We start from the raw sequence: 25,503 nt of genomic DNA on the forward strand, positions 1-25,503 counted from the left end.
GATGGGTGCAGAGGAGGGGTGTGTTTCAAGCAGTCTCGTGTAGAGTCCCACCCCGCCCCCCCCGGTGGCCGACGAGAGGCTGGTAGGAGCTGTGGGACAGACGTGTCGTGATAAGCACAGGCGGGCCATGAAGGGTGGGATTGGAAAGATGGCTGGTGGCCAGCAGGTGCAGCCTCTCCAGTCTTGTCCACGTGACCTTTTCCAGCAGAAGGAGACGGTCTAGGTTGCAGAGCAGGAGAGAGGTGACAGACAGGCTCCCACACACGGGACCGATGGGACATAGTTTAGGGATGCACCCTGAGGCAGGTGGCGGGCTCAGGAGGAAGTGAGCCCCAGAAGGGGATCGGAATTAGGGGACACTCATGACCCCTGGAGGGTCCGTGTACCACCCCACATCACACGAAACCCTGCGTGTGGCTCCGACTGATCTCGCGACGTGCCGTGGCCCAGAGCAGCCATCCTCCAACTGCCGAGTGCGAGCAGGCGGCTTCGGGACGCGGGGACTAGGGGACCTCTAGTCCTCTGGCGGCCCTGAACGAAGGCGTTCCTTTAAAAACCAGAGGGAGGTGCGCGGAGCGCAAGTGGAGGGGGCAGCCCGTCGAAGCGGCCCCGTCTGCAGATGGTGGGGAGGTGCCAGCGGCGCCCTCCTGAGGTGACCCTAATCACATGAGTGGCTTCCGTCTCCCAGGATCTTAAGGATTTCTGAAAACACAGGCAGCCACTCCTCTCCCTGAGGACAAGGAGCCACTGGACTCCGTGCCAGAATCGGGGCACAGGGGTGAACCCGTGGCTGAGGCCAGGCGTGTGGGCTCTCGGCCGCCGCACTCCTTCATCTCTGCTCGCCAGTTTCTCTCCGGAACCTTCGCTGAGGGGAGCCGCTGACGGCCCACTGCAGCTCTGCTCTCTGGTGACCCGGGCTCCATCTGCCTCTCCTTGGGACTGCTCATCCCCGGGCGCTGGCTGTCTGTCGGCCTGACCGCACACACGCCCGTGCTTCTGGCCGGAAACACCGGGTGTGCCGCCAAACCCAGTGCACATAAGCCGCGAGTGGGGGCTCGGAAGGCTTCTGCCACCGGTGCCCTAAGACGGCTGCTAGTAGCAGCTGGGGGAGTCCCTGTGGTCGCTAGGCCTCACACCGTGGGCCTTGGCACAAGTAGGACGGTGGCAGTTGAAGGCCAGCATGGTGGGTCGGTGCGCTTCCTGATCATTGGGGGGGACAGGGCCGCGGAAATGCAGGACGGCGGGCCTGGGGACGGGCTCCGAGCTGGAGAGCACACCCGTCCGCCGGCTCTCAGACCGCCGGGCCGTGGCGCGCTCACCTGCCCGTGCGGGGCGTCTGCCCTGCTTTCCTGGGCGTCCAGTGCTGAGCCTGCTGGGGCGCCCTCTGCGGGCGTGGGCAGCGGGCTGTTAGGGGAGGCTGGGAACAGACGGGGCAAGACGGGGCCCTTCGAGAGGCCTTTTTTGGTGAAATCATTTTCCGACTGACAGGTTCTGGCTTGGCTGACAGAGCTCACAGTTTACTTTTCTTCCAGTGACGACCTTTTCTTTTTTCCCCATGTTTCAGCCGACCGCACTTGGGCAGTGTCCCTGATTTCCGGTTCCCTGTGGCAGACGGCCCCACGGACTCCTACAGCAGCGGCGCCGTGTTGCGGCGTCCCCAGAAGGGCCGTCTGGCTGCTCTGCGAGATGAGCCTTCCAAGGCAAGGACCTCCGTCCCCAGTGGGCTCTCAGCACCCCCGCACTTCCCTGAGTGTCACCTGCCGTGTCCTCTGACTTACATGCCCTTCCAGAGTGACAGTGCTGACAGGTCACTGTCTCTGGCCCCCCACCCCTGGCCCCCCTTCTTTTGCCGACTCAGAGTCTACTCTTAGGGCTTCTTTTCTTTTTAAAGCATGGGAGTGCGGGTAAAGTGTGACTTACGGTTAAGCACAGCACAGTGCCCGTTAGTACAGGCCCGAACTGTTCAGAGTAAACACGTGCGTTCATCCTTAAGCACAAAGAGTTCACGTTCGGAAGCTTACAGTGCTCATGCCCGCACTCGGGACTGTGTGCAGTTGGTCCCAAGTGCAGCATGTGTCTTTGTAGACGGGTCTGTGTTCTGAGTCCGCGTCCTCCCTGAGCGGCTCTGCCGCCGGCGTCCCCGGACCCCGGGACTGCAGCAGTGTGGAAGGACGGACGAGAGGCGGAATCCTCTGTGCGCGCAGTGTGGCGACGGGCGGCCAGCCGTGGAGTCAGATGCGGCACGTGTGTCCGTCATCTGCCGCTGTTGAACACACTGCTGTGGTGCCTAGTGGCTTGGAATGAACATTCAGTAGTTCACAATGTCCTTGAAATTGGGGTTGTTGAGCGGGGTGCTTCTGGCTTCAGGTCTCCGGAGGTTGGGCCACTAGAACACCCACCCGGGGTTGGTGCCCTTGCCTGGCTGTGGTGGGGGCCTCAGTTCCTCGCCACGTGACCTCTCGACAGGAAGTCTGTCTCCTGAGGTGGGGAGGACCACAGGGTCGTGGAGGCTAGTGTGGGGCCTCAGCCTGGCTCATGGGTCGGCAGGCCCATCAGACACCCAAGGGGACAGGTCTGCTGAGCAGTTGGATACGCCAGTCTGGGCCTGAGGAGGCCTTAACTGGAGAGAAGGATTGAGACCAGGACCCACTTGTGGCATCTAGAGGCACAGGCAAGGTAAAGTCACCAAGTGGGCACCTGTGGATAGTCCAAGAATAGAGCTCCAGGCGCTCCCAGTGCACAGGCTGGGGGGACAGAGACAGAACAGACGGTGACAGAGCAATGACATCGAGGCGGGAGAAACCCCCAAGTGCTCAGGGGAGGGGACAGGTCAAGGGCAGCTGACGAGCTGAGACCAGTTCTGGGGGAGCCTGCTCGCGACAAGCTCCACTGGGAGGTGAGGATGTGTAGACGGAACAGTCCCACGTTCCGCAGAGCCTGTACTCTGGCTGGGAGCAAAGTCACAGTGGCAGCTGGAAGGACCCCTGGGGTAGAAGTTCTGTGGTTTCTGTCCCATTAGTTTGGAGGGAGAAGGGAGGACACATTTTTAGCCTGATGTGAATAAACCGGTAGAAAGTTGATTATCCAGAGAGAGGGCAGAATGATGTCCTTGAGTACGCTGAGGGCCAGGCCTTGTGCCTACAGGTGGGGCTATCCCCAGGGGTGGGGGGGCAGCACCCCCTGAGACTGAAGAGGGGGAACGGGTGTTGGTATGGAGGGAGGAGGGCAGGAAGAGCCTCTGCTTGCGCCCGCACTCGGGACTGTGTGCGGTTGGTCCCGTGTGCGGTGCCTGTAAGCGCCCACTCAGGAGGGTGTGGGCCTCTGCTGCCTGAGGCAGGTGCCATGTCCGCTCATCTCTCAGCCTCAGGAAGTGGGGTGGGAAACTCCAGCCATTCCTGGTCCCCTGCATGGGGACACAGGTGAGACGTCAGGGCCACTGAGGCGCACCCAGCCTCCGTGGATCTCATGGGTTTTTACTTCCTGTGAGGCTGGCTGACTGGCCACGAGATGCTGCTTTAATTTTCAAATTTTGTATCTGAGCCGGTCGTCCCACCGCATAAATGATACCACAGAAACGTGTCCACCTCGGGTGCGCGTGTGGGTCCTCCTGGCGGTAGACTGCCACCTCGCCCGGTGCCTGAAATTCTGCTTCTTGCCCTGCAGATGTCAGCAGCTTGGAAGCACGGCCTGTTCCCTGCTCCTTTGGGGCTCCTGTGTGGAAACGTGTAGAGTTTCTGATGAGTTCTCTGAAGTTCCTGTAACTGCTGCTGTTACATTCCGTCTTCGCTGAGATTCCGTTTTCCTCTTTGTAGGTACAGACTCTGAATGAGCAGGACTGGGAACGTGCCCAGCAAGCCAGCGTGCTAGCAAACGTGGCCCAGGCATTCGAGAGTGACGTTGATGTGTCTGATGGCGAAGACGACAGGGACACTCTCTTCAGTTCGGCTGCTCTGCTGTCGCCCAGTGGGCAGGCCGACGCCCAGACGTTGGCCATGATGCTTCAGGAGCAGCTGGACGCCATCAACAAAGAGATCAGGTACCCAGCCCCGGAGACGGGAGTGTCTCTGAGGAGTGCTGTCGCGCTCAGAAGGTCGGGGACACATCCCGTGAGCGCTTGCTACATGTCCCACGATGATGAAACTACTCCATTCTACCCTAGGAATTGAGTTCTGAGACTGCCCTTGATTGTGACATCGGTTAGCCAGGGCGTTCTCTCCAGGGTCGCGGTCTCGTCATGTCGGTGTGACATCTGGGGGAGGAGCAGAACGTGTTCGGTCCCTTCCCCCAGAAGCCGACAGCACAGCCAGGGAGAACCGCAGGGGTGCCCAGTGTGTGCCCACAATGCTGCTCTGTGCCCCACGGGGCCCCAGACTCGGCCAAGGTGCCCTCCCTGTCCCGCAACGCAGACGGAGGATGTGTGCGGCGGGGTGCTGTCACGAGCGGGAGAAGGGGGCTGGCCTGGCGCACTCGTGGAGAAGCAGCTGGGGTCCTTCACGGGGCAGGAGACCGGGCTGCTTCGGAACGTCCTAGCCTAGTGCGTGGGCGAGGGGAGGGGGAGGCGTGCAGCCGCAGGTGACAGGGAGCTGCTTCTCTACCCGCTTCGAGCTGCAGGGTCCCCTAACTCTGCACCCTGTGTGGACGGCGTGCGGGGTGGTGTCCGCCCGCCACTCTCACATCCCCCGCCCGGAGAAGGCCAGCTTGCGTCACTCAGCCGCCTGAACAGAGCAGAAAAGCCCAGGTTTGCAGGCCCGCAGGTTCCCATTCAAGCTTGCAGTTTGCTACATTAAACGAACAGAACAGGTCAGAAGTGGTGCTTCGTAGAACGCTGAGAGGCCGGAGGACATAGGTCTTCCAGTCTCTTCGCTATGTCAAGGGTCTTTTCCTTAGACATGCTCTTAGCAGTGATAGTAGTGACTTGACAGAGCACTGGGCCCCCCGGGGAAGGGACCTAGAGACTGGTCCCCACAGTGGTGGAGGCTGGGGCGTGGGGGGTTGCCACTGTGCCCACGGCCCCGATAGCTCCTGTGTCTGTGTGTCCTGCAGCAGCCCCGGGTCACGATCCTGCCCGTGGAGAGCGGAGCTGGACAGAAACGTTAGTGGGAGAGACAGGGAAGAGCAGCCGGCTCCGAAGCGGGAAGGACGAGTGCTGGCTCCGTACTGACTGGCTCAGCGCCAAAGCCTTTCCCCGTCCGTCTGGGAAGGGAGAAGTGGGGGTAGCCCAGGCCCAGGTGCAAGGGGTCTTCCACCGATGCCAGTGGTCAGGTCTGTCCCCCAACTTGTTACCCATAATAAAACACGTTTTCAGGGTACATAAGTGGAGCTGTCATTGGAAAGGTTCCTGCGGGGACACTGCATGTTAATGTTAGACTAGTAATTCAAGCAGTCACGTACGGACACTGCTGTTCACCGACGAGTCGTACTTGAGGGGAGAGGAGTGCTCAGTCTGAGTTCCAAATCAGCAGAGCATGGTTGACGGGAATCCAGAAACTCAGGAGGCTGGTCCAAAACTCCATTAAATAAAACTTTTGTTTGAATTCAGCCTTAAAAAAAAAACCAGCTCCACCTTTCCATCCAACCTAGACACCTGAGTGGGAACTCCCGATTGCCTTGTGAGTTGGTCCCTCAGGTACATCAGTTCCCGATTTCCAGTTGAGGACTCTGAGCTGTAAATACACGGCTGTGCTCTAAGAATAAGGTTCACGTGGCCCTTGTGTGGGAGGAGAGCTGCCAGCGGGCCCCATCGGAGTGTCCGGGTGCACGAGTAGAATGAGACACGCGTGGCGGGAAGCAGCCCTGTGGGACTCCGTGAAGGTTGACTTGGTCGTGCCCCGAAACAGCGTGTACTAAGACGTTACTGTTAGAGCAGCTGTTCCTGGAATCTTCTGATGTGCATACGCTCGACGCAGGCCTAGATCTGTGGGACCGACGCGCTCGCTGGCACGGGGGCTGACCACACGCTCTCGTTCCAGGCTGATCCAAGAAGAGAAGGAGAGCGCGGAGCAGCGCGCGGAGGAGATTGAGAGCCGCGTGGGCAGTGGCACTTTAGACAGCCCGGGCCGGTTCCGGTCTGGGGGCACCGCCCCCCCACACCCCACGTCCACGCTCACAGGCCCGTCCCCTCCGCACAGCGGGCGCTCCACTCCGCGAAGGGGTCCACACAGCCCCGCCAGAGAGGTGGACAGACTGGGGGTCATGACACTGGTGAGTATTTGCCGACCCTTCTGCCAGCTCCGCCCCCCGCCTCAGCCCCTGAGTTCAGCCTCAGACTCGGCAGAGGTGCCTTGGTTTGGTGTCTTGTCTCAGAGGGAAATCAGGTTCACTTGTTGCGTTCAGAGGCTCGAGACATTTTAGACTGGCGAGTATGTAATCACTCAGCACAGGGACGTGTTAATTGTGGCGTTTGGATGACCGGCTTAGCCTGTCGTCGTGAGCCCATCAGAGCTTTTACTGGTGCAACTTTGGACAACGTGGGCCTGTGCCCGACGCAGCAGCTCCAAGGGGAGTATTATTATTTTCTAGGAATAGACAGTTTCACAGAAGTAATGAGGATGGTCTCTGCAGCGCGTAACACACTTACAGAGAAGTCACTGCTGTCCTTTGCGTTAGAGGTGCCGAAGTGGAGAGTACAGGACATTCAGTCAAAAAAGAAAGCTTAAATTGGTTCTTTCAATGATGCACTGGACCGCGTGCTTGACGCCGGGTCTGCACGAGGCAGGGACGGCCGCACCACAAGCCACACAGCGCGGCACCCTGGGGAGGTCCCGGGACGTCTCTGCTCATCAGGGTCTGGAAACCCAGTGACCCTCCAGTTTTCGGTGACAAGTGTGCAGCTCCGAAGTACCTTTGATAACTTTCCTGTGTGGCTTAGGTTTCATGAGCTCGTGCCTCTTTCCCACATAAAATCACGTTCACAGCATTCTGCTTTTCGATCGCACTTCTGTCTGTCAGACGCTCTCCTGTCCGTTTCTATTTTTAGCTGCATCGTTAGTCAGCATGTAATTGAACGAGGCGTGAATCCCTGTGGTGGCGTCTGCCGTGGTAATGAGTCCACTTCGTGGTGTCTGACCTACTGTCTTTATCATTCACATTGTTAGCTAATTAACTCATATTTTAAACTCTCTGAGGGTTTTAATTGTGGTTTCATGCTTCCTTCCTTCCAGGGGATTTGTAAGAGTGGTTATAGAAAACAGTTATGCTTCTTTTTCTTCCGTTTTTGTGCTTTTGTATGCTGGCCGACAGTCCGTGGCTGCTTTTGATGTCCTGTCCCATCCTTTGGTTTGGTTTATCACTGTGAGTGCAGACCTCGGCCTCCCGCCTCAGCCGGTGTTCTGTCCACCCATCCCTGTGCCGTAACGCCCTCCCCAGCATGCGCGGGTGGCAGTGACCCTGCGGTCCACAATGTGTGTGTGTGTGTGGTCAGTCATGGCTCATGAGTGTGGTTTCTGCTTTGTCTTCATTTCTCATTAGATAGTGGGGTTTTTCTTTCCCCCGACAGGGATGCGTTTTCATTAGCATGTCCCTGTACGGGAGATGTGGGAAAGGGCACGACGCAGGTGAATCTGGAGTGTTTTACTCAGAGCTGCCTCGTCAACGTGAACACTCGGAAACGAAGTGTTTCTTGTATGAAGAACTAAGGCAGCAAGCTGGGGTGATGGGAAGCCTGACCCGAAGGGCACGCGGTCCGGTTTCGATGCCCACGTGTGACTACAAGTCTCGTCAGCTTCCCGAGCGAGTGTATGTTCTGCCTTCGTAGGCTGTTTTCCACATGGGATGCGGAATCACAGAAGGCAGCGGGCCCTGCTGTTACGCCGGTGTTTGTCCTCACACATAGCACAGGGCACCCTGCTTTAAACAACGCTCTTACTTTCCAGAAGCTTGCAATCAGTGAGGATTCTGCGTGAACGTCTGGCAGGTGCTTCCGGAGAGTGGGTTCGCCGGGCGCTGGGGGAGGTGGGCCGGATCTGCGTCGTGGGGTTCACACTGTAAAAGTGCAGCGCGCTTTTCAGTAAGGAAAACAGACTCAAGACGAGTTTAGCACAGACGGCTGTACGGTCCCTGTGCTACACAAGGTGCCATACTTTAATCAGGGGTGTGTGTTACAATGGAATTCTTCTCCCTGAGTAATAATTTATAGCGTTTCTCTAGTAAATCTTGAATAGCCTATTATGTTTAAATTTATGGTGAAAAGAAGTTCTATTTCCAGTTATGTTGTTTCTAAACAAGTCTCATCTCGCTTATATCTGATCTGTTATTTTTTTAATATGTTTGCCTGTTCTGGTCCTTGAATTTTTAGCTTCAGCATGTGCAGTAAATCTGATTTCTCTCCATTTCTTTGCATGCCTCTGTCAGCCTAGTGATTTAAGGAAACATCGTAGAAAGGTAAAATTTTTAGTAGTTGAACGTTCCTCTGTTTGTCTGTGACCCGTGAAACAGCGACCCGCCCTGCCCAGGAGCGCATCCCAGGGAGCGTGGGGCCCACGGTGCTCCAGCCTGCTGTGGGTGGCCCTCGGGGGCCCAGCTGGTTCTCACAGGGCACCGCCACACACCGGGGTGCTCACTGTGCCGCATGGGTGTCTCCTGCTCGCGGCGTACTTAGCTCCACCAGACATGATGGTTTGGTTTGTGAAGATTTTACTTATTCGTCAGAGAGAGAGCGAGCTCGCGCACAGGGGGAGCGGCAGGCTCCCCACTGAGCAAGGAGCCCGATGTGGGACTCGATCCGGGACTCCGAGATTATGACCTGGGGCAGAGGCACACGCTTCACCGATGGAGCCCCCAGGCGCCCGGACATGATAGTTTTCAAAAAGAAATTAGTGAAGCAGGGCCATGGGCTTTAGACTGGGCGCCACTGGCGTCAACGACTGGGGCTGTAGCACTCGGAGCCCCGCTGTCTGCCAGGCTGCGCCGAGCGCTCCATGAGCCTGCTGCCGTCGCACGAAGCCCCGCGAGGCATAGGTTGCGTCATGACCCCACTTCCCAGGTGCGGAGCCCCGGGCTGGGCCCGCGGTGCCGTGTGGGTTTGCTGCCTCCCGGCCCGCACGGGGCTTGGGGCTTCTATGTACTGGGGACCGCAGGTTGTGTCTTCCCAGTCTCAGAGAAAGCACAGCGCATCAGGGGACAGATCCCTTGACCAGAGTGTCTTCCTTGTAACTGTTGTGCTTTGCTCCCTGGACTGTGTGCGCCCCGACCCCAAACCCGCCGGGCTGTGCACTGCCAGGGCCACGCTTCTGCAGGGTTGGGGCTCAGTGTTGGGAGCTGGGCGGCAGCCAGGGGAGCCTCTCTGCTGGGCGGACAGGTGTGGCCATTAGTGACACTCTGACTGTGGCACGGCGTGGGCTTGCACTCAGAACTGTGTCTCCGCTGACCGCATTGTCAGCGCAGCCCCGAATGTCTCTCTCCCGATCCTGTTCTTTTTTGTTGTGGTGGTGGTTTTGTTTTTGTTTTTGTTTTTTTACAAAGCACTGCTTTAACCTGAATTTGAAATCCTTCCTTATTATTGTAATCTGTCCCTGCTAAATTTTATGTTGTTAATATCTAACCAGTTAAGATAGCTTTTTGTTGTCTGATGATTGTGATGGGAATTCAGGAGAGGACGCAGGGCTCATCTAGTTGTTCATTATGGTTGTGTCTTACCTGAGCTCAGCTCTGCTCGTCGCCGATGCCTGTGGGTGTCCCTGAGCCCCTGCGGCTGCAGAAGTCCTGTTACAAGGCACCTCCTGCTGCCCCAGTCTCACACAGGGGTTTGCCACGTGTGTCTCATGAGACCCAGCCGTGCCTTAGCCAGTCCCAAAGCCCAGATCTGTGCGAGCCCTGCCAGGACCGTGGTTGGGGCTAGAGCGCAGGCCAGACCGTGGCCCTGCCTTCCTGCCTGAGGCTGCACAGATGCAGCTCAGAAAGACACACGGGGAGTCTGAAGGGGTTCATCTTGTCGTGACAGCAGCCTAGCGTCCCCACTGGGTGGAACAGGCTGTCTCTAAGCTGCGCATATGTTCAGGTTACAACCTAGTCCCCGAAAGACAGGGGCCAGGCCCATGTTGGGTTTGCATTATTACTAGAAATTATTACTCTGCGGTTTGCATTATTACTAGAAATGATGGATTATGGTACAGGCTATTTCCTTTTCCCCCCACAACGAGAAGCTCCAGGCAGTGCTGCGTGGCGGCATTCTTGGTTTGACTGGCACTGGGATGAATGTGTTGCTCCTCAGCACTCCGTCAGGGAGAGGCTGGCCACGGTTTATACGGACCTGGTTTGGGGCGTGGCTCCGGTCTCCGCCATCCCTGTCGGTGACCGTCCTTGTGGCAGCACAGGGTTCCAGGGAGGGAGGGCCTCGAGCTGCAGGAGGCTCAGGGATAGGAGGGCCCAGCCCGTGCCGCACGCTGCACTCACAGGCAGGTTGGGGGGGTGTCCTGGGGCTGCTCTTAAGCAGGACCACTCCACAGCACACTCCCGGACTACACGAGGCTTTCGTGCGCCCCTAGGTTTGCACGTAAGGTTATGGCCTCGCGCGCAGCCTACACGATGGCTGTGCGGCGGACTCTCACTCACTGGTCTCCCGTCTCCCCCCGCAGTTGCCGGCTTCCCGGGAAGAGGTACGAGATGACAAGGCAACGATAAAATGTGAAACATCCCCCCCCTCCTCCCCGAGATCCCTCCGCTTAGACAGGCTGCACAAAGGAGCACTGCACACGGCCAGCCACGAGGACATCAGAGACGTTAGAAAGTAAGATGCATGCGGGCGCTGCTCTTCCTGCGGGAAGCACTCTCGGGCGTTAGTTTGCAGTTTTAAGAAATCTTTGACCTTTTCCTGGGGGAGAAAAGAAGGTCAGAATGATGATTTTAAAGAAATATCAGTGAATCGAGTGGAGTTTGTGTAAATGATGTCCTTGGGACCCCTGTGGGAGCTTGGAGAGCCATGTGGAAATCAGGCCAGGGACACGTGGATGTTTGTGCCCAAGTCTGTTTAGAAAGAAAGGGGCTACACTTGGAGGACTACTTCATTTCTTCAGAGTCCGCACACCGGCTCTGGAGAACCTTCTGCTTCTGATGGGGCCCATGCCAGCACACGGCACGGTCCTGACGGGTCCTTTTGTCGGCGGTGCTCTGGGCCCTTCTGGGCCGTTGAGAGCCCCGCACTGTCCTCGCCCCTGGGCTACTCCGGTAGCTGCTCTGCTGCTCGTGCTCGCCATCCCCAATGAGCCTGGGTGCGTTTCTGTTCCATGCCAGATGGTGCTCGGGTGCGCTGTGCACACCTCCGTGCAGTGCCCCCCACCCCGGCCCGCTCCCCCACTTTGTCACCGCCGGGAAGGGCCTGCTCAGGGAGATGCTCGGGGAGGTGCTCGGGGCTCCCAAGGGTGACGGGGCCGGCATCTGCAGGAAGCGCCTTCTCGAGCCCCCGTGGCTTGGTCCGTGGCTTGGGGCCGTCGCCTCCCAGGGAATCGAGTGTCAGTCTCCTGGGGAGCGTTCGCGGGAGCTCGTGCTTCTCACACTTGTGAACGCGGCGCCGCAGGTGCTGGCCGTGACGCTTGAAGGAGTGTTGAAAATGGGTGTTGTAGGTCGTGTGCATGCAATGGTGTGCTGTGCTGTGCTGAGCGCTTGTCACAGACCCTTTCCTGTCCCCAGCTCCACGGGCTCGCAGGACGGGCCCGTGAGCAACCCCAGCAGCAGCAGCAGCAGCCAGGACTCGCTGCACAAGGCCCCCAGGAAGAAGGGCATCAAGTCCTCCATCGGCCGGCTGTTCGGCAAGAAGGAGAAGGGCCGTCCCGGCCACACCAGCAAGGAGCCCATGGGACCAGGTGGGTGGCTGGGGTGCCCCTTGTGGTACCTGTCGTGGGAGCCGGTTGCTTGTGGCATGTGCTTGTGGGTTTGGGCCCTGACTGCTCTGGCGTCCGCGCGCCGGCCGGCCCGTCGGAGGTGCCCTCGGAGCCGCACACGCTCTGCCTGCTACCGCCCCCCCCTCCCCCATTGGGAAGGGCCCGCACGTGGCCACGTCGGTTCCCCTCAGTGTTTCAGTCCCTCCGCTTCCCCACAGCTGCTGCTTCGGAGATGGAAAACTCCTCTCAGGACACCCTGGGACTCAGCAAACTGGGAGGACAGGCTGAAAAAAATCGTAAACTTCAAAAAAAGTAAGTAGTTTTTAGTCTGTTGTCTCTCTTTTTTTAAAGATCTTATTTACTTGACAGACACAGCGAGAGCCGGAACACAAGCGGGGGGAGTGGGAGAGGGAGAAGCAGGCCCCCACCCCCACCCCGCCCAGCAGGGAGCCCGATGCGGGGCTTGATCCTAAGACCCTGGGATCATGACCTGAGCTGAAGGCAGACATTTGACGACTGAGCCACCCAGGCGCCCCCAGTCCGCGGTCTCACTGAGCCGCTCGCACCTGCGCCCACTTTTTAACCACTGGCTGTTTGTTAGATGGACCGGCCAGCTGTGCGTCTTCTGTCCAAGAAGGTGCCCCGAAGGCCTCTCTCAGACAGTCCTTCCTGGAGGTAGAGCTCGAACGATGTTGGGAAAGGACCCGCGTGGACTCCCAGGCCACCTCGGGAACCCTCTGGCCAGGGCATGTTGTGCTGTGCACCTGGGGCTCGGCCTCGCAGCCCTTGACTGCGAACCGCGGCTCTGGCTCACGTCGGTCAGGGGCTCTGGGAGAGCCTTGGGGCGGCTGTCCTGCGCCTCTGCGTCATCGTCCTCCGTGTGAGCGAGGGGAGCGCTCACCTCCTGTGCTCCCAGGGCGCGCCGTCTGCGTGACTCTCCGTGGGGCGCGCTCAACCAAGACACATGGGACCATGCAAACGGCTTCGGCCCCTGGCGCTCAGAATTCGTTGTTCGCACTCGTCATCTGTCGGGAGGTCCTCGCCGTGCTGTCCCTCTTCCTTCCCCAGGAGAGTCTGAATTTTTATCCTAAATAGACTCTCGGTTTTGTAGTCTATTGTCACATGTCAGTTCTAAATTGTCTTGATTCTGGGAATAGGTGATAAGAGTGGGGACAGTCTCCTGCCAGGGAGCCGTGGCATCGTGATGCCGCAGAAGGGGGCGCGGAGGCACAGCGTGGGCAGGGTGCTCTGGGACTTTCCCACCCAGAGCAGGTTGTGTTGGGTTCACCATGTCCCAGACCGGAGCTGAGTGGATGAACCACACAGGGCGGGAGCACGTCGCGCCTGAAAACTGGCGCCGGCGCTCTTCATGGCAGAGGGAGAGTGGAGTGTAGCCGGGAGGAGAGGACGGGAGCCCAGGGAGGAAGACAGAACCGACGGTGAGAGGCAGGACTCGGCAGGCTCTGCGGTGAGCCTGACAGCAGGTGAGGCGTCTGGCTGCCCTCGGGCACCCTCAGAGCCAGCGCTGGTCTGGAGCCTGCGGCCGGCCGCACGGTCCCACCAGAGCCTGCGGGACACCCCCCCCCCCAGCGCAGCCGGCCCCCCTCCAGTCCTGGGGCTGCCGGGCGGCTTCTCGTTGGTGAAGTGCACCTCATTTAGTTTTCTTTTCAGAAATCGTGACAACAACCTTGACTGACACCCTGTGGTTTGTATTTCAGGTGAAATGCTGTGTTTCTGTTACCGCTCATCGTACCATAGGAATGCTCAGTCTTGGTTCTCTGGGAATGGAAATCTGTAGAAACCACTCAGCAGTGGTCTGATCTGAATGTTGCTACGTTTGAACTGTATAAAAATGTTTTAAAATAACTTGGGTTGTTGCCACTCGGCGCTGTGAAATTTAATATTGAAACAAGGCCTTGTGCTCCTGGAACATGCTAGGAAAATTCTGTCCCTTAGATTTTGCTGATGTATTTTATTTCACTTCCTTACACTTTCTGTAATGAAAACAGTAAGATTTGTGGCAGTGCCCTCTGGCTGTCCCACCCCACTGCTCCCAGAAATGTGTATTTCACATAGATCAGAAGGAGCCTGAGCTGGCCAGTTCCTCTGTTTCCTGCATTTATTTTGTCGCTGTCAGGAGGTGTGCTCAAGTACGTGGCCAAGTACATGGCACGCACTATGTGCGCGTGTGTGCGCGTGTGTGCAGGCTTCTCTGGAGTCGAGATGTTGAGGTTGATGGATTTGGTTCTGTGCTGTCATAGCTGCAACTGAGTATCGAAAAGTGGGTCATTGTCCGTACTCTGTTGTCACCCATGGCAAGTTCTAGAACGTACAGTAGACGCTTGAACAACACGGTTTTGAATTGTGCAGGTCCACTTATATGCAGACATTTTTAAAAATACAGTGTGGCTACTGTACGTGTATTTTCTTTTTTTTTTGAAGATACTATTTATTTGACAGAGAGCGTGAGAGGGAACACAAGCAGGGGAAGTGGGAGAGGGAGAAGCAGACTCTGCCAAGCAGGGAGCCCTGTGGGGGGCTCAGTCCCAGGACCCTGGGATCATGACCTGAGTCAAAGACAGGACTGAGCCACCCCGGCACCCCTGTAGATATATTTGCTTCATTGATTCTTAACCTTTTCTTTAGCTTAGTTTATTAGAGAACGCCACCTGCAGTGCACATAACACGTAAAATATGTGTTAACTGTTTTGTCGTTGGCAAGGCTTCTGGGCAGCTGTAGGGTGGGAGTTGTTTTTAGGGAGAAGTTACCGCGGATTTTCGAGAGTGGTGCTCTGCGGGCTGGTGGAGCCGTGGCGGGGGGCAGGGCCCCATGGGCCTGCATCCGAGGTGCCAGAGCGGCGAGGGCGCGGGCTCTGAAAGATGAGGCACGGCGCCTGTTGTCAGGCGGTGTCTGCTGAGCAAAGGCTCACACACGTCTTGGTAGGGAAGGTGACTTTACTGTTGTGTTTATGTCTAAAAACGTGTGTCCTCTGCCCCAGGTCACGTGACTTCTCTCATACTTGCGCCTGCCCCTGTAGAAGTGAGCAAATTTCTAAATGTCTTTCTCTTGCAACTGTCGTTGTAGGGTTGGGCTACATTCCGCCTCAGTTTACTGTGAGAGCAGGCGTTTGGAAAAGCAGTGTGGGTCTAGAGTTTGGTCCCTCGGGGAGGTGCGGTCACAGCTAAGTCCCCCTGCACCACGCGGCCTGACGGGTCAGTGGTGGGCACGGGGCGCCTCCCGTCTTCCTCCACGGAGGGGGCAGGCCCCCCTTCCCCCCTGGCTGGGCTCCCAGGCTATACACGGAGGAGGACACAGCGGCAGCGGGGAAGGAGGCGTCGGAAGGCTTAGGAAGGAACTGACAGCAGAAGCCAGACGCGCCTTCTCCCTGCTCCAGGAGACGGGCTCGTAAGCCGGTGTCTTCAGCAGAGTCCGGTGCGGAGAAGCACCGGTCACTCCGGAGTCCCACCTCCTCCAGTGTTGTGTTTGAGGCTCCGGAACTCGGGGCAGAAGAGTTTCAGGTTCTGGGAAATTGACCTGTATAAGATCCCTCGTTTCCTTCCAGTCGAATCTTACCGATCGTGTTTATCCTTGTAGTTGCCATAAAGGAGGAGAACACCAGCTGGTTCTGCTGCTTAACAGAGTGGCCGTCTGGGTAAACGGGCAAGTCCGTAGGGTCCACACGGCCACAAAGGACGGAGATGGGCAGTGTGCACAGTGGGCGGTAGGCCGTTCTCGGTGGCCCGTGAGAGAAGCACAGCTCCTAGGGCTGGCAGGGCAGGGCTGCGCCTGCTCACCGAGGTGTGTGGCAGGTGGTGGTGGAGCTGGCCCAGGCGTCCTGGCGTGCACTTCCTGGCAGCGCAGCGTCTGGGGGCTCCGTGTCCTCCTCGTGCAGGCGGGAGGCCTGCTTCACGTGGTGGGGGAGCAGTCACCCCTGCAAGAAGGACGGGACGCAAGTGTTCCCCCTGGGTCTTGTTGGAGTTTAGTCTTCTGGGCTGGGCTGTGATGGGGAGGCCTGGCCTAGCCACCCGGCAGGAGCCCCACCTTCCTGCTGGCCTCTGCGTCCCTTTGCTGCAGGCTCCTGTCTGCCCTGCCTCGTCACAGTCTGAGCAAGACCATGGGGCTGAGCTGGAAGCACGTCCGTGCTGGAAAGGGCTTTCCCTGCACAAATGGCCGCTGTTAGGACGAAGGTGCTGGCAAAGTCAGAGTCATGTGCGCCATCCTCCAGCTCATGGGATTCACGGACCGTTTTTAACCCTATAGTCCTTGTTGACAACGAATATCTATTTCTGATTTTTTTTCCGAAAGAGACTCCTCGTCCGGTGTGGGGCTTGAAGTCACCACCCTGAGACCCAGAGTCGCACGCTCCACCAACTGACCTATCCAGGTGCTCCGAGTATCTGTTTCGTATTAAAAGACAAAGTGTGGCCAAGTACCCTGGTGCGTTCACTGTCCCATGGGTTTCATGAGCATGCGGGCATCTGAAAGCCCGCCGGTCGGCCAAGGACCTGCCCGTGTTGCCTGTAGGGCTCGCTCGGCTTCTGTAAGAGTTCACGTAAAATACAGCCGCGGTCTGTGAGGATTTGTCCTTAGGACACGGAAATCAGCATTTAACTGAGCACATTGCTAACTGGCCCACCCCGACCTCTTTAGGGAGACTCTGTGTGGCAGGGTGACCCCAGCCCGGGAGGCCTGCATTTCTTCTTTGATGAATAGCTTTGCTCATTCTAATGAGAAAAGTTTGCCGTTCCCCACCCCCCCACACCCCCCCATGCTATTAAGATTTGTTGCCTTCTGGGGACCCTGGCTGGCTCAGTCCGTGGAGCATGTGACTCTTGATTGGGTGGTGAGTTCGAGGGAGCCCCACGCTGGGCACAGAGCTTACTTTAAAGAAAGAAAAAAAAGATCTGTTGCGTTGTCTGGTGTGATCATTCCTGCAGAATTACAGTACCTGTTACTCCAAGGAGACGCGCGGTTGACTGCGGGTTGAACATGTACTTGAGATTTTATGTGAAACGTTTTGAGCTTTAATTTTACATGGATTTCACAGTCTCAGGGAAAGTTTAATACTACTAAATATATCGAGGAGCCCGTCTGTATCTTTAGAAATGATTCACTGATGTGGACTGCAGAAATTATTGAAGAAAAATAATACTGAAAGTGACCTAGGGACTGAAAATGCCTCCGGCTGAGCAGGCACGTGGGGTAAACTGCCCCAGGCCAGCCCTACCTCCTCTGCAAGGCTTTTCATTTTTAGGAAGAATCTGTGTCTTTCAGAAAGCCTTGGAAGTACACAACACAAAAAAAGTAAGATAAGATTGGTAAAGATTGCTGTGTTGCCTCTTACATAACTAGGTTATCAGTAGACAGCCCTTAGTAAAGATGCTAGGAAAGGCAAGGCACGGTTGGGGACACGGGGCCGTGGCTCCTGACGCTCCCGGAGTCTCACAGTCTGCCCTGTGTGTGCCGGTACACGTGCTCGGGATTTCAACTTTCTGGGTGCGAAGCCTGCGGGCGAAACCCCAGGGTTACCCGGCGCCTTAACCTACAGCACCCGGTGAGCCTAAACAGCAGGATAGACCGGAAGAAGTGACTTACGGGCCACATGCGACCGTTCCCTCGTGAGACTCTGTGATGCTGTCCCTGCCGAGCCCTTGGGCCCTCCCAGAGGATCCTGGGCTCCGACCCGGCTCTAGCTTCCTCTCCTACCCAGTTTTCCTCGTTATTCAGGTATTCCCTTGACTGTCCTCCCTTGGACCCGAGGACTGCTGGCATTGCTAGCGCTGGCGGGAAGTCTTCGTTCCGCAGGAGGTGGCCAGGGGATACTTGCGGATGCCTCGGCGCAGCTGGTGCGTGCGCGCCGAGGCTCTCATGCCGGGTCTCTTGTCATTCGCAGGCACGAATTGCTCGAGGAAGCCCGGAGACAGGGTTTGCCTTTCGCACAGTGGGACGGACCGACCGTCGTGGTTTGGCTGGAGGTACGGCTTCCCTTTATCCGGGGTGGAGCCCTTTCCCTGCGCGACCGTGCGCCCTGCCTGACGTTGTGGCCCGAACGCGTCTCGCCTCCAGCTGTGGGTCGGGATGCCGGCCTGGTACGTGGCCGCCTGCAGAGCCAACGTGAAGAGCGGCGCCATCATGTCCGCGCTGTCGGACACGGAGATCCAGCGGGAGATCGGCATCAGCAACCCGCTGCACCGGCTCAAGCTGCGGCTGGCCATCCAGGAGATCATGTCCCTGACCAGTCCGTCAGCCCCTCCCACCTCGAGAACGGTACGTGTCTGTAGACGGGGCAGCCCCGCTGTTTCTGTGGCCTCTCCAGCTCCGACAGACGGACCCCGTGTTCCGACTTAAAGGCTTAGCATTCCCCAAACACAGCAATTTCTAACGGGTGACGGGTGGGTGGCTCACGGGTCCTTCACGGAACGTTCTCACCGCACTTGGCTGCTGTGCTTTCCCATACAGAAATAGGAATTTTTTTAAAAGCGTAGGAGAGTAACTATCTCTAATTCAATATAAATTGACCAAAAGTGAAGGGGAGAGAGCTTCGATTCCCCATGTGCCCTGTGACCCCTTTTTTACCGGCCCGCTCTGGGCTCACAGCAGCCCGTGAGTGTGCAGGTGCACGCCGAGCCTTGTCTGCTCGCGCGCTTCTCCCCATGGGAAGCCCGCGAGCGTCCTACTGGAGGGTCTTCCTCATGGCGTGGGCAGCACTCCTCTAACGAAAACCCGGACGGCTGCTGGGGCACAGAGCAGCCACCCCCGTCTGTGAAGTGCGGGTTCTCCACGTCCGCTCGGCTCTTGGTCGGCTCTGCGGGGAAACCCGACGGGAGACAGCGGAGCCTCGCGGACGGACTTCCCCGCGCAGCAGCTTAGCGCCCAATTCGGGGCTGGCGCTCGCCTTGCACCAGAAGAGGCTGCAGCTGGCAGGTTTTCTCTTGTCTCTTAGGGGTCGAGTCAGAATGAACTGTCAGTCTGTGCCCCTCCGTGAGGCCCCGAGAGCTTCGTGCCAGGGATGCTCTGTCACAGCATCTGACCGGGTCCCCGTGGCCACTTGTTTCCAGTTAGAGTGCCCTTTCTAGAAACGAAGGTGTAGGGAGGTTTTCCCAGAGTCTGTGAACTGCCCAGTGAAGGCCGCTTGCTCACGGACGGAGGCAGTGCACAGGGATGACGAGCCCCCTCGGGCAGGGACACACCATGAGACGGGCTATGGCCCGCTCCGGAGGGGCCTGGCGGCCGGCACGGCGCTTTGACGGGCCTCGGGTCTGCTGTGGCGCTTCAGGGGGGCCAGTATTTTGGCTCCTTGAAGTCCTGGGACATGCCGTTTGACGCACTCAGCCCTGGGCCCTGTCTCCCAGGTTCCCCAGACGAGTTGTCCCGTCCATGTGGCCCAGTCACTGTGGAGCACGTGCTGGGGACCATTGTCCCACAGTCCAAAGCTAGACCTGGAGACCGGGCTCTCAGTTGTGCTTTGGGTGAGACAGTGGATGTATCGAGTGAGACTTAGTTGAGATGCACAATTTTCAGAAGTGCAGAATGTACCGTTGTCATAGTTGACACGCCTCAGGCGGGAGGCCTGGCAGACGAAGCTCGGGGAACGGTAGGCTGTGCTCCGGTCACTGACAACTCAGTGTCGGTACAACACAGTGTGGTTAGTCTTCACGGACGGGGAGAGCGTGTTGTTCCGCTCTGTCGTGTTCCACGCGGGCACCTAAGAGGAGAAGGCGAGGGGAATGGCCTTGGCCTCTGCCTGCTCCTCTTACCTGCCCGAGGCTTACGTGTCTGCCACCTTTCCTCTTTGTCACTGCTCCCTTGCCCTGGATGTGGTTGGTCACTGGGGTCACCCTAGACCACGGGAAATGTCTGGTTAACGCATGAAGAGATGGAAACGCTCACAGCCACGCCACAAACGGTCAGTCACAGCCCCGAGCTTGCCCTCCCCTCAGTGCTCCCCACCTAAGAATGGCACGGTTCTTGGCTTTTCTTTGGGAAACAAAACTGTCATTTCACATTAAATTGTTCCGATAAGTATTTCCACTAGGTATTAGTTAAATATGTGAAATGGAATTCTATTTTAGATTTTTTTTCAGGAACTTAAAATTAGTAGACTCGCTGTCTTTAGATGTAATTCCTGCCTCCTTTAAGGAGAGACCTCAGTTTGGCGCTCGGTCTTCATGTTCTGGCCCTAGTTTTCTCCTTATATGGAGGTGCTTGCCGTGGGAAATTGGCTCTTTGCATGAGAAATCAAAATTGTTGGTTTTGCATGAGTTTTGCATGATGCTTTGATTTTTTTTAACTTTTCCTCTCACGTCACCCACACCTTCCCTACAGCGTCGATGCGCCTGTGTCACCAAGCTCACCAATACTAATAGTTCTGTTCTTTTGCATTCCTAACCTCGTAACACCAGGAGGATGAGGAGGGAAGCTGGGCTCAGGTTGGAGACTCTCTATAATATCCTCTTCACTATATGTACCGCAGCAAAAGAGCTGGAGTGTGAAAGCTTGTAATTGACTTTTCTTGACATTTTTAACATCGTAATTTGTGCGGAATATTGTTGATGACTTAGAAGCGTTAGTCAGAGCGAAGCATAGGTTTAAAGAGTACGTCTCATGGACAAATTTGAACCTTTCCCATGTGGCACCGTGGTGGTTCACTCTGTAACCTAGATGACTTCGTTTAGCACGCGGCTCGCGGACGGGGTGCCGCGGCTTCAGCAGCCCCTGGGGTGCGTGCCCAGCATGAGACTTGGCACGGGGACCGTCCCCGCCTGTCTGTGTCTCAGGGTGCTGCTCTGGGCTGTCCTGCTGCTGTGCTGGTCAAGAGGCTGTCTCACTTGTGGGATTCTCAGAAATCAAGCCTCTCCCTGTAAAACGTGCATTCGGATTTTCAGCTTTCTGGTTCTTCGGCTCACGTAAATCTCTGTCGCGATTGTCCGGCGACCCTGATCTGAGACAGCTTGAGTAAAAGCAGTGGTTCCCCGCCTGGGATTCTAGCACTGTTGCTGCCCGACTTGCTCTTCCGTCATAGCACCACACCGGAGGCTGCGAGGACGCGGCTGGGCGGTTCTTCCCAGGGCTCTTACTAACGGTGTCATGTTCCAGGATCTCAAAAGGATGCTGGTATATCTGAAAAAAGTCAAACTAATCCTAAATCTGAATTTTCCTCATTTCCAGTTGGTGGTTGAAACACCTGTTTTCCTCTAGTTGTGCTCCTAAAATCAAGCCGATGTTACCTTTTTAAAAAGAAGAGGAGAGTGGCTATTGTACTCCGTGCGCTCCCTCTCCTGCCGTTTGAGTCAGGCGCTCTGTGCCGCTACCCCGATGAGTATCCTCATTAATCATTTAGCCCACGCAGCGTCCCTTCACAGGGCCAGCAGTGACCATGAGTGAATTAAAAAGGGTGCATTTCGTAATTGCTTAAACGTCAGTGTTTTTCGTTAGAAGGACTTTGACAGCACCTCGGTATGCGATTCTCTGTACTGGGGCATGACTTGTGAGTTAAACCAGCTGAACGTTTGCTCTTTGCAGTGGAAACATAAGCAAGGATGGGCCATGCCAGTGACGCCAGAATTAGCCAGCGTCAGTCTTCACGTAAACAAGGACGGTTTCCGCTCCATCCCTCATCTAGATGGGAGGAGGACGAAGAGGCGTCCTGGGTGCACCTGCCACCTGCCACCAAGGGCAGAAGTCGTACAGTGCGCCCTCCGCAGGCTGTTACATAGTCACCAGCTCCAAAGCCCAGGGGCAGTCTGAGATGCCCTTGGCACCCAGGGCAGGAAAACACCCAAGGTGTGGTCACGTCGTCGATGCCTTCACTTAGCAAGTAGCATCAATGTGCTGTCTGTGCGAAACTGAGCTGCTTGCTGGTGACAGCTGCCATCGTCCCTCACGTTTTACAGAGGTTACAAAGCTGAACCGTATTTGTGGTCATGTCAGGGCTGGAAAACACAGAGCCCGTGCCGGGGCAGTCTCTCGAGCCCAGGTGGTCCCTGACCACGAGAGAGATCCCTGTCACCTGCTTCTTCAGCACACGTGACCGCAGCCCGGGAGGTGTGGGTCGCCCTGGCTTTGAGCCCCGTTCCCCCGGGAGCTCATGTCATGGACCACTGAAGAAGTGGAGCTAGAGGAATGAGTGAACGTTAAGGAGGGCTCTGCTCCCATGGAATTGTCTGTTTAGAAATTTTTTTGCATTTTGTGTCCAATTAGGAATATGTAAACAGAGGCAAGAAAGCAGTGAGGAGTATTCACACTCTAAAACTCAGGTCTGAAAAAGCATGACACTGTGACAACTTTCCAAAAATGTTTACTGGTTTTCTCGCTCATGGTTATTTAGAGACAGTAGTGAAACAGGTTTTTTTCTACTGAATTTGAGCATTCCTGTTGTAATTTGACTAGTTTCTTTTAGCTTGTTTGGTGTAAATAATAGATTAGAGGCTGTATTTTCAAGCCGGGACACCGTGGTAGTTGAGAGTTACCATTTCCAAGGATTCCGTAGGCACTACAGAATTGTGATGGTCACTCAGTCTTCTAGGACTGAAGAACACCCAGTACCTTCGTCTGATGTATGCGGATACTTACGATGTATCAGTTTCTTTTTTGTGGCACAAATCTTGCACATAGCCTGTTACATTTATTCCAAAGGATTTCGTGAGTTTTGATCACATTGTAGTTTTTTAAAAATCTCCATTTCTAGCTCATTTCTAGTATTTAGAAATACAGTTCACTTTCATATATTGACCTTGTATCCTGCAACTTGGTTAAACTCACTTTAGTTCAGATAGCTGCTCTGTATTTTTCTTTTTTTTTTTTTTTAAGATTTTATTTATTTATCTGACAGATCACAAGTAGGCAGAGAGGCAGGCAGAGAGAGAGGAGGAAGCAGGCTCCCTGCTAAGCAGAGAGCCCAATGCGGGGCTCGATCCCAGGACCCTGAGATCATGACCCGAGCTGAAGGCAGAGGCTTAACCCACTGAGCCACCCAGGGACCCCTGCTCTGTATTTTTCTTTTTTTTTTTTAAAGATTTTATTTATTTGACAGAGATCACAAGTAGGCAGAGAGGCAGGCAGAGAGAGAAGGGGAAGCAGGCTCCCCGCTGAGCAGAGAACCCAATGCGGGGCTCAATCCCAGGACCCCGGGATCATGACCGGGGCTAAAGGCAGAGGCTTTAACCCACTGAGCCACCCAGGCGCCCCTGCTCTGTATTTTTCTAATACTGCTCATCAAGTCATCTGCAAAGAAGACAGTTTTATTTCTTTTCCAACCCATATGTTTTTGATTTCTCTTTCTTGCCTTATCACAGTGGCTGAGAGTTCTAGTACAGTGTTGAGTGAAAGTGGTGGGAGTAGACATCCTTAACTTTGTTCCTGAATGTAGGGAAGATACATTCAGTCTTTCACCACTGAGTGTACTGACCTCTCTGTATTTTTTTAGAAGCCTTTGTCAAGTTGAGGCAGTTGTCGTCCAAACCTGGGTTGCAGAGGTTTCCGTGAATGAGTGATGATTTGATCACACACCTTTCTCACATTTCTGTGGTTCTTCATGTTAGTCCTTTGATACGGTGAATTTCTCTGATTTTTTCAAATATTGGTCCAACTTATGTTCCTGGGATAAACCCCACTTTATCTATCTATCTTTATTCTTTTAATTTATTACTGATTTGTTTTGCTAACATTTTGTTAACAAACATTTGCATCTGTGTCTGTGAGGGATATTCATTGGTCTGTAGTTTCCTTGAAATGTGTCTGGTGTATTTTAGTGTCAGGATAATGCCGCTCTTGTAGAATGAGTTAGGTATTCCTTCTTCATATTTTTATAATAGTTTGTGTAGAATTGGTACTTTTTTCATAAATGTTTGGTAGAGTTCACCAGTGAAGGCATTTAGAGTAGAGATCGAGTGTATGGGCATAGTGTGTGCGTGTGTGTGTGTGTGTGTGTGGTCTATAGCTACAAGTTCACGTTCAGGTACAGGTCACCTGTTTCTTACTGAGTGGCTCTCATAGATATGTCTTTCATGAAATTTGGCTGTTTTATCCAGGTTTCTTATAGCTGTCCACAGTTTTCCCATATTACCATTTCAGTGTCTGTAGGGTCTATACTGATGCCCCCTCTTTCATTCTTGATGTTGGTGTTTTATATCTTTCTTCTCAATCACTCTCAGTGATGTTTATGAAGATCCCGGTTTTACCTTCTTCATTTTATATTTACCCAGTGTGGGGCTTGAACTCACAACCCCGACATCAGGTCACACACTCCACTGACCAAGGCCAACCAGGTGTTCCTTGCATGTTCACTTTCATTTAGTTCAAAATATTTTCCCGTTTCCCTTGTGATTTCTTCTTTTGACACATGGGTTATTTGGAAGTCTGCTAATTCCAAATATTTGAGACTTTTCTAGATGTCTTTTTATTATGGATTCCTCATGTAATTCACTTGAGGTCAGAGGAAATGTACTTGGTATGATTGCAGTCTCTCCGAACACATGGCGATTATTCTGTGTTGGAGAATGTTCTGCGTGTGCTGCTGTTTGGAATGGCCTCTCATGTTGGTTGGGTTAGGTGACAACTGCTGCTTCTGGACTTCTCTGTCAGCGTGAGCCGGTCATTTGGCTCAGGGTCTTAGTTACCAATTTAGGTGGCGAGGTGAGGGGGTGTCTCCTGTCTCTCCTTCAACCTTACCATGTTCCTCTCTTCTTTCAATCTTTTAGTTCACTTTTTTAAAGTTGATTTTGAAATTAACCTATTTTATTAAAGAAATACAGAAAGCAAAGTGTTAAAAATAAAATGAAAGCCAGCCAGAGAGATTTTTACTGAGTAGACTTGGATTGATCCTTCAAACTTGTTCATGAGCCGTGATCGTTCTTTGTCATTGTATCATTATACATGAAGACTAGCTCAGAGAGACAGCATGCAACTGTCACCATTTTATTGTACTTTGGTAAATATGTTAAATTCATTAGCACAAGTCATAGACTTTTCAGGGTATAATTTCTTTTGTACAAAATGTTACTAGCAATTTAAGAGTAAATAGGAGATCAAGTTATTCTGAAATTATAAAAAACAATGTTATCAGTTTAGCCTTTGAGAATCTGTAACAGATTGGAAATCCAATTTAAAGATTATTTGAATGACCCTTATGACCTCTTCCGGGACTTTTCTTCTGAACTGATGTGCTTAATTATTGCAACCAGACCCTGGCCTATGGGGACATGAACCACGAGTGGATCGGCAACGAGTGGTTGCCCAGCCTGGGCCTGGCGCAGTACCGCAGCTACTTCATGGAGTGCCTGGTGGACGCGCGCATGCTGGACCACCTGACCAAGAAGGACCTGCGGGGGCAGCTGAAGATGGTGGACAGCCTCCACAGGTGGGCCCGCGGGGAGTCCTGCCCCTTAGCTCCAGGAGCTCGCACCGCGGCCACGGCTCACTTTTTTTTTCCCCCAATAGAAACAGTTTCCAGTGTGGAATCATGTGCCTGCGGAGATTAAATTATGACCGGAAAGAACTGGAGAAGAAAAGAGAAGAAAGCCAGAATGAAATAAAAGGCTAGTATATCGTGTGTTGGGGATGTGGGGTACTGCTGCTTCCCACGGTGCTAACAGCCTGGTGACTGCCTATTTAAAAACAAAAACAGGAAGAAAAAAAAATGAAAAATAAGTTAAAAAATTACAAGGGGCACCCAGCCGGTTCCGTCAGCGG

The 25,503-nt window shown here is 54.9% G+C and overlaps 1 protein-coding gene across 4 annotated transcripts in view; it reads left to right on the plus strand.

The window, feature by feature from the left end:
• Nucleotides 1-25,503, plus strand: part of PPFIA1 (PTPRF interacting protein alpha 1) — an 83,893-nt gene that overhangs the window by 49,431 nt on the left and 8,959 nt on the right. For 2 of the 4 annotated variants that reach the window (XM_047690810.1, XM_047690811.1), the window contains exons 14-23: nucleotides 1,565-1,700; nucleotides 3,813-4,036; nucleotides 5,970-6,201; nucleotides 10,572-10,723; nucleotides 11,623-11,795; nucleotides 12,032-12,125; nucleotides 17,708-17,789; nucleotides 17,881-18,081; nucleotides 24,996-25,171; nucleotides 25,252-25,349. In XM_047690810.1, coding sequence (XP_047546766.1) covers nucleotides 1,565-1,700; nucleotides 3,813-4,036; nucleotides 5,970-6,201; nucleotides 10,572-10,723; nucleotides 11,623-11,795; nucleotides 12,032-12,125; nucleotides 17,708-17,789; nucleotides 17,881-18,081; nucleotides 24,996-25,171; nucleotides 25,252-25,349 — 1,568 coding nt within the window. Of the gene's footprint in view, nucleotides 1-1,564; nucleotides 1,701-3,812; nucleotides 4,037-5,969; nucleotides 6,202-10,571; nucleotides 10,724-11,622; nucleotides 11,796-12,031; nucleotides 12,126-17,707; nucleotides 17,790-17,880; nucleotides 18,082-19,657; nucleotides 19,721-20,216; nucleotides 20,244-24,995; nucleotides 25,172-25,251; nucleotides 25,350-25,503 lie in introns of all 4 variants that reach the window. The other 2 variants (XM_047690812.1, XM_047690809.1) reach the window with 2 other exon arrangements.

This window comes from Lutra lutra, chromosome 10 (genome assembly GCF_902655055.1).
Source record: "Lutra lutra chromosome 10, mLutLut1.2, whole genome shotgun sequence".
Lineage (NCBI taxonomy): Eukaryota > Metazoa > Chordata > Mammalia > Carnivora > Mustelidae > Lutra > Lutra lutra.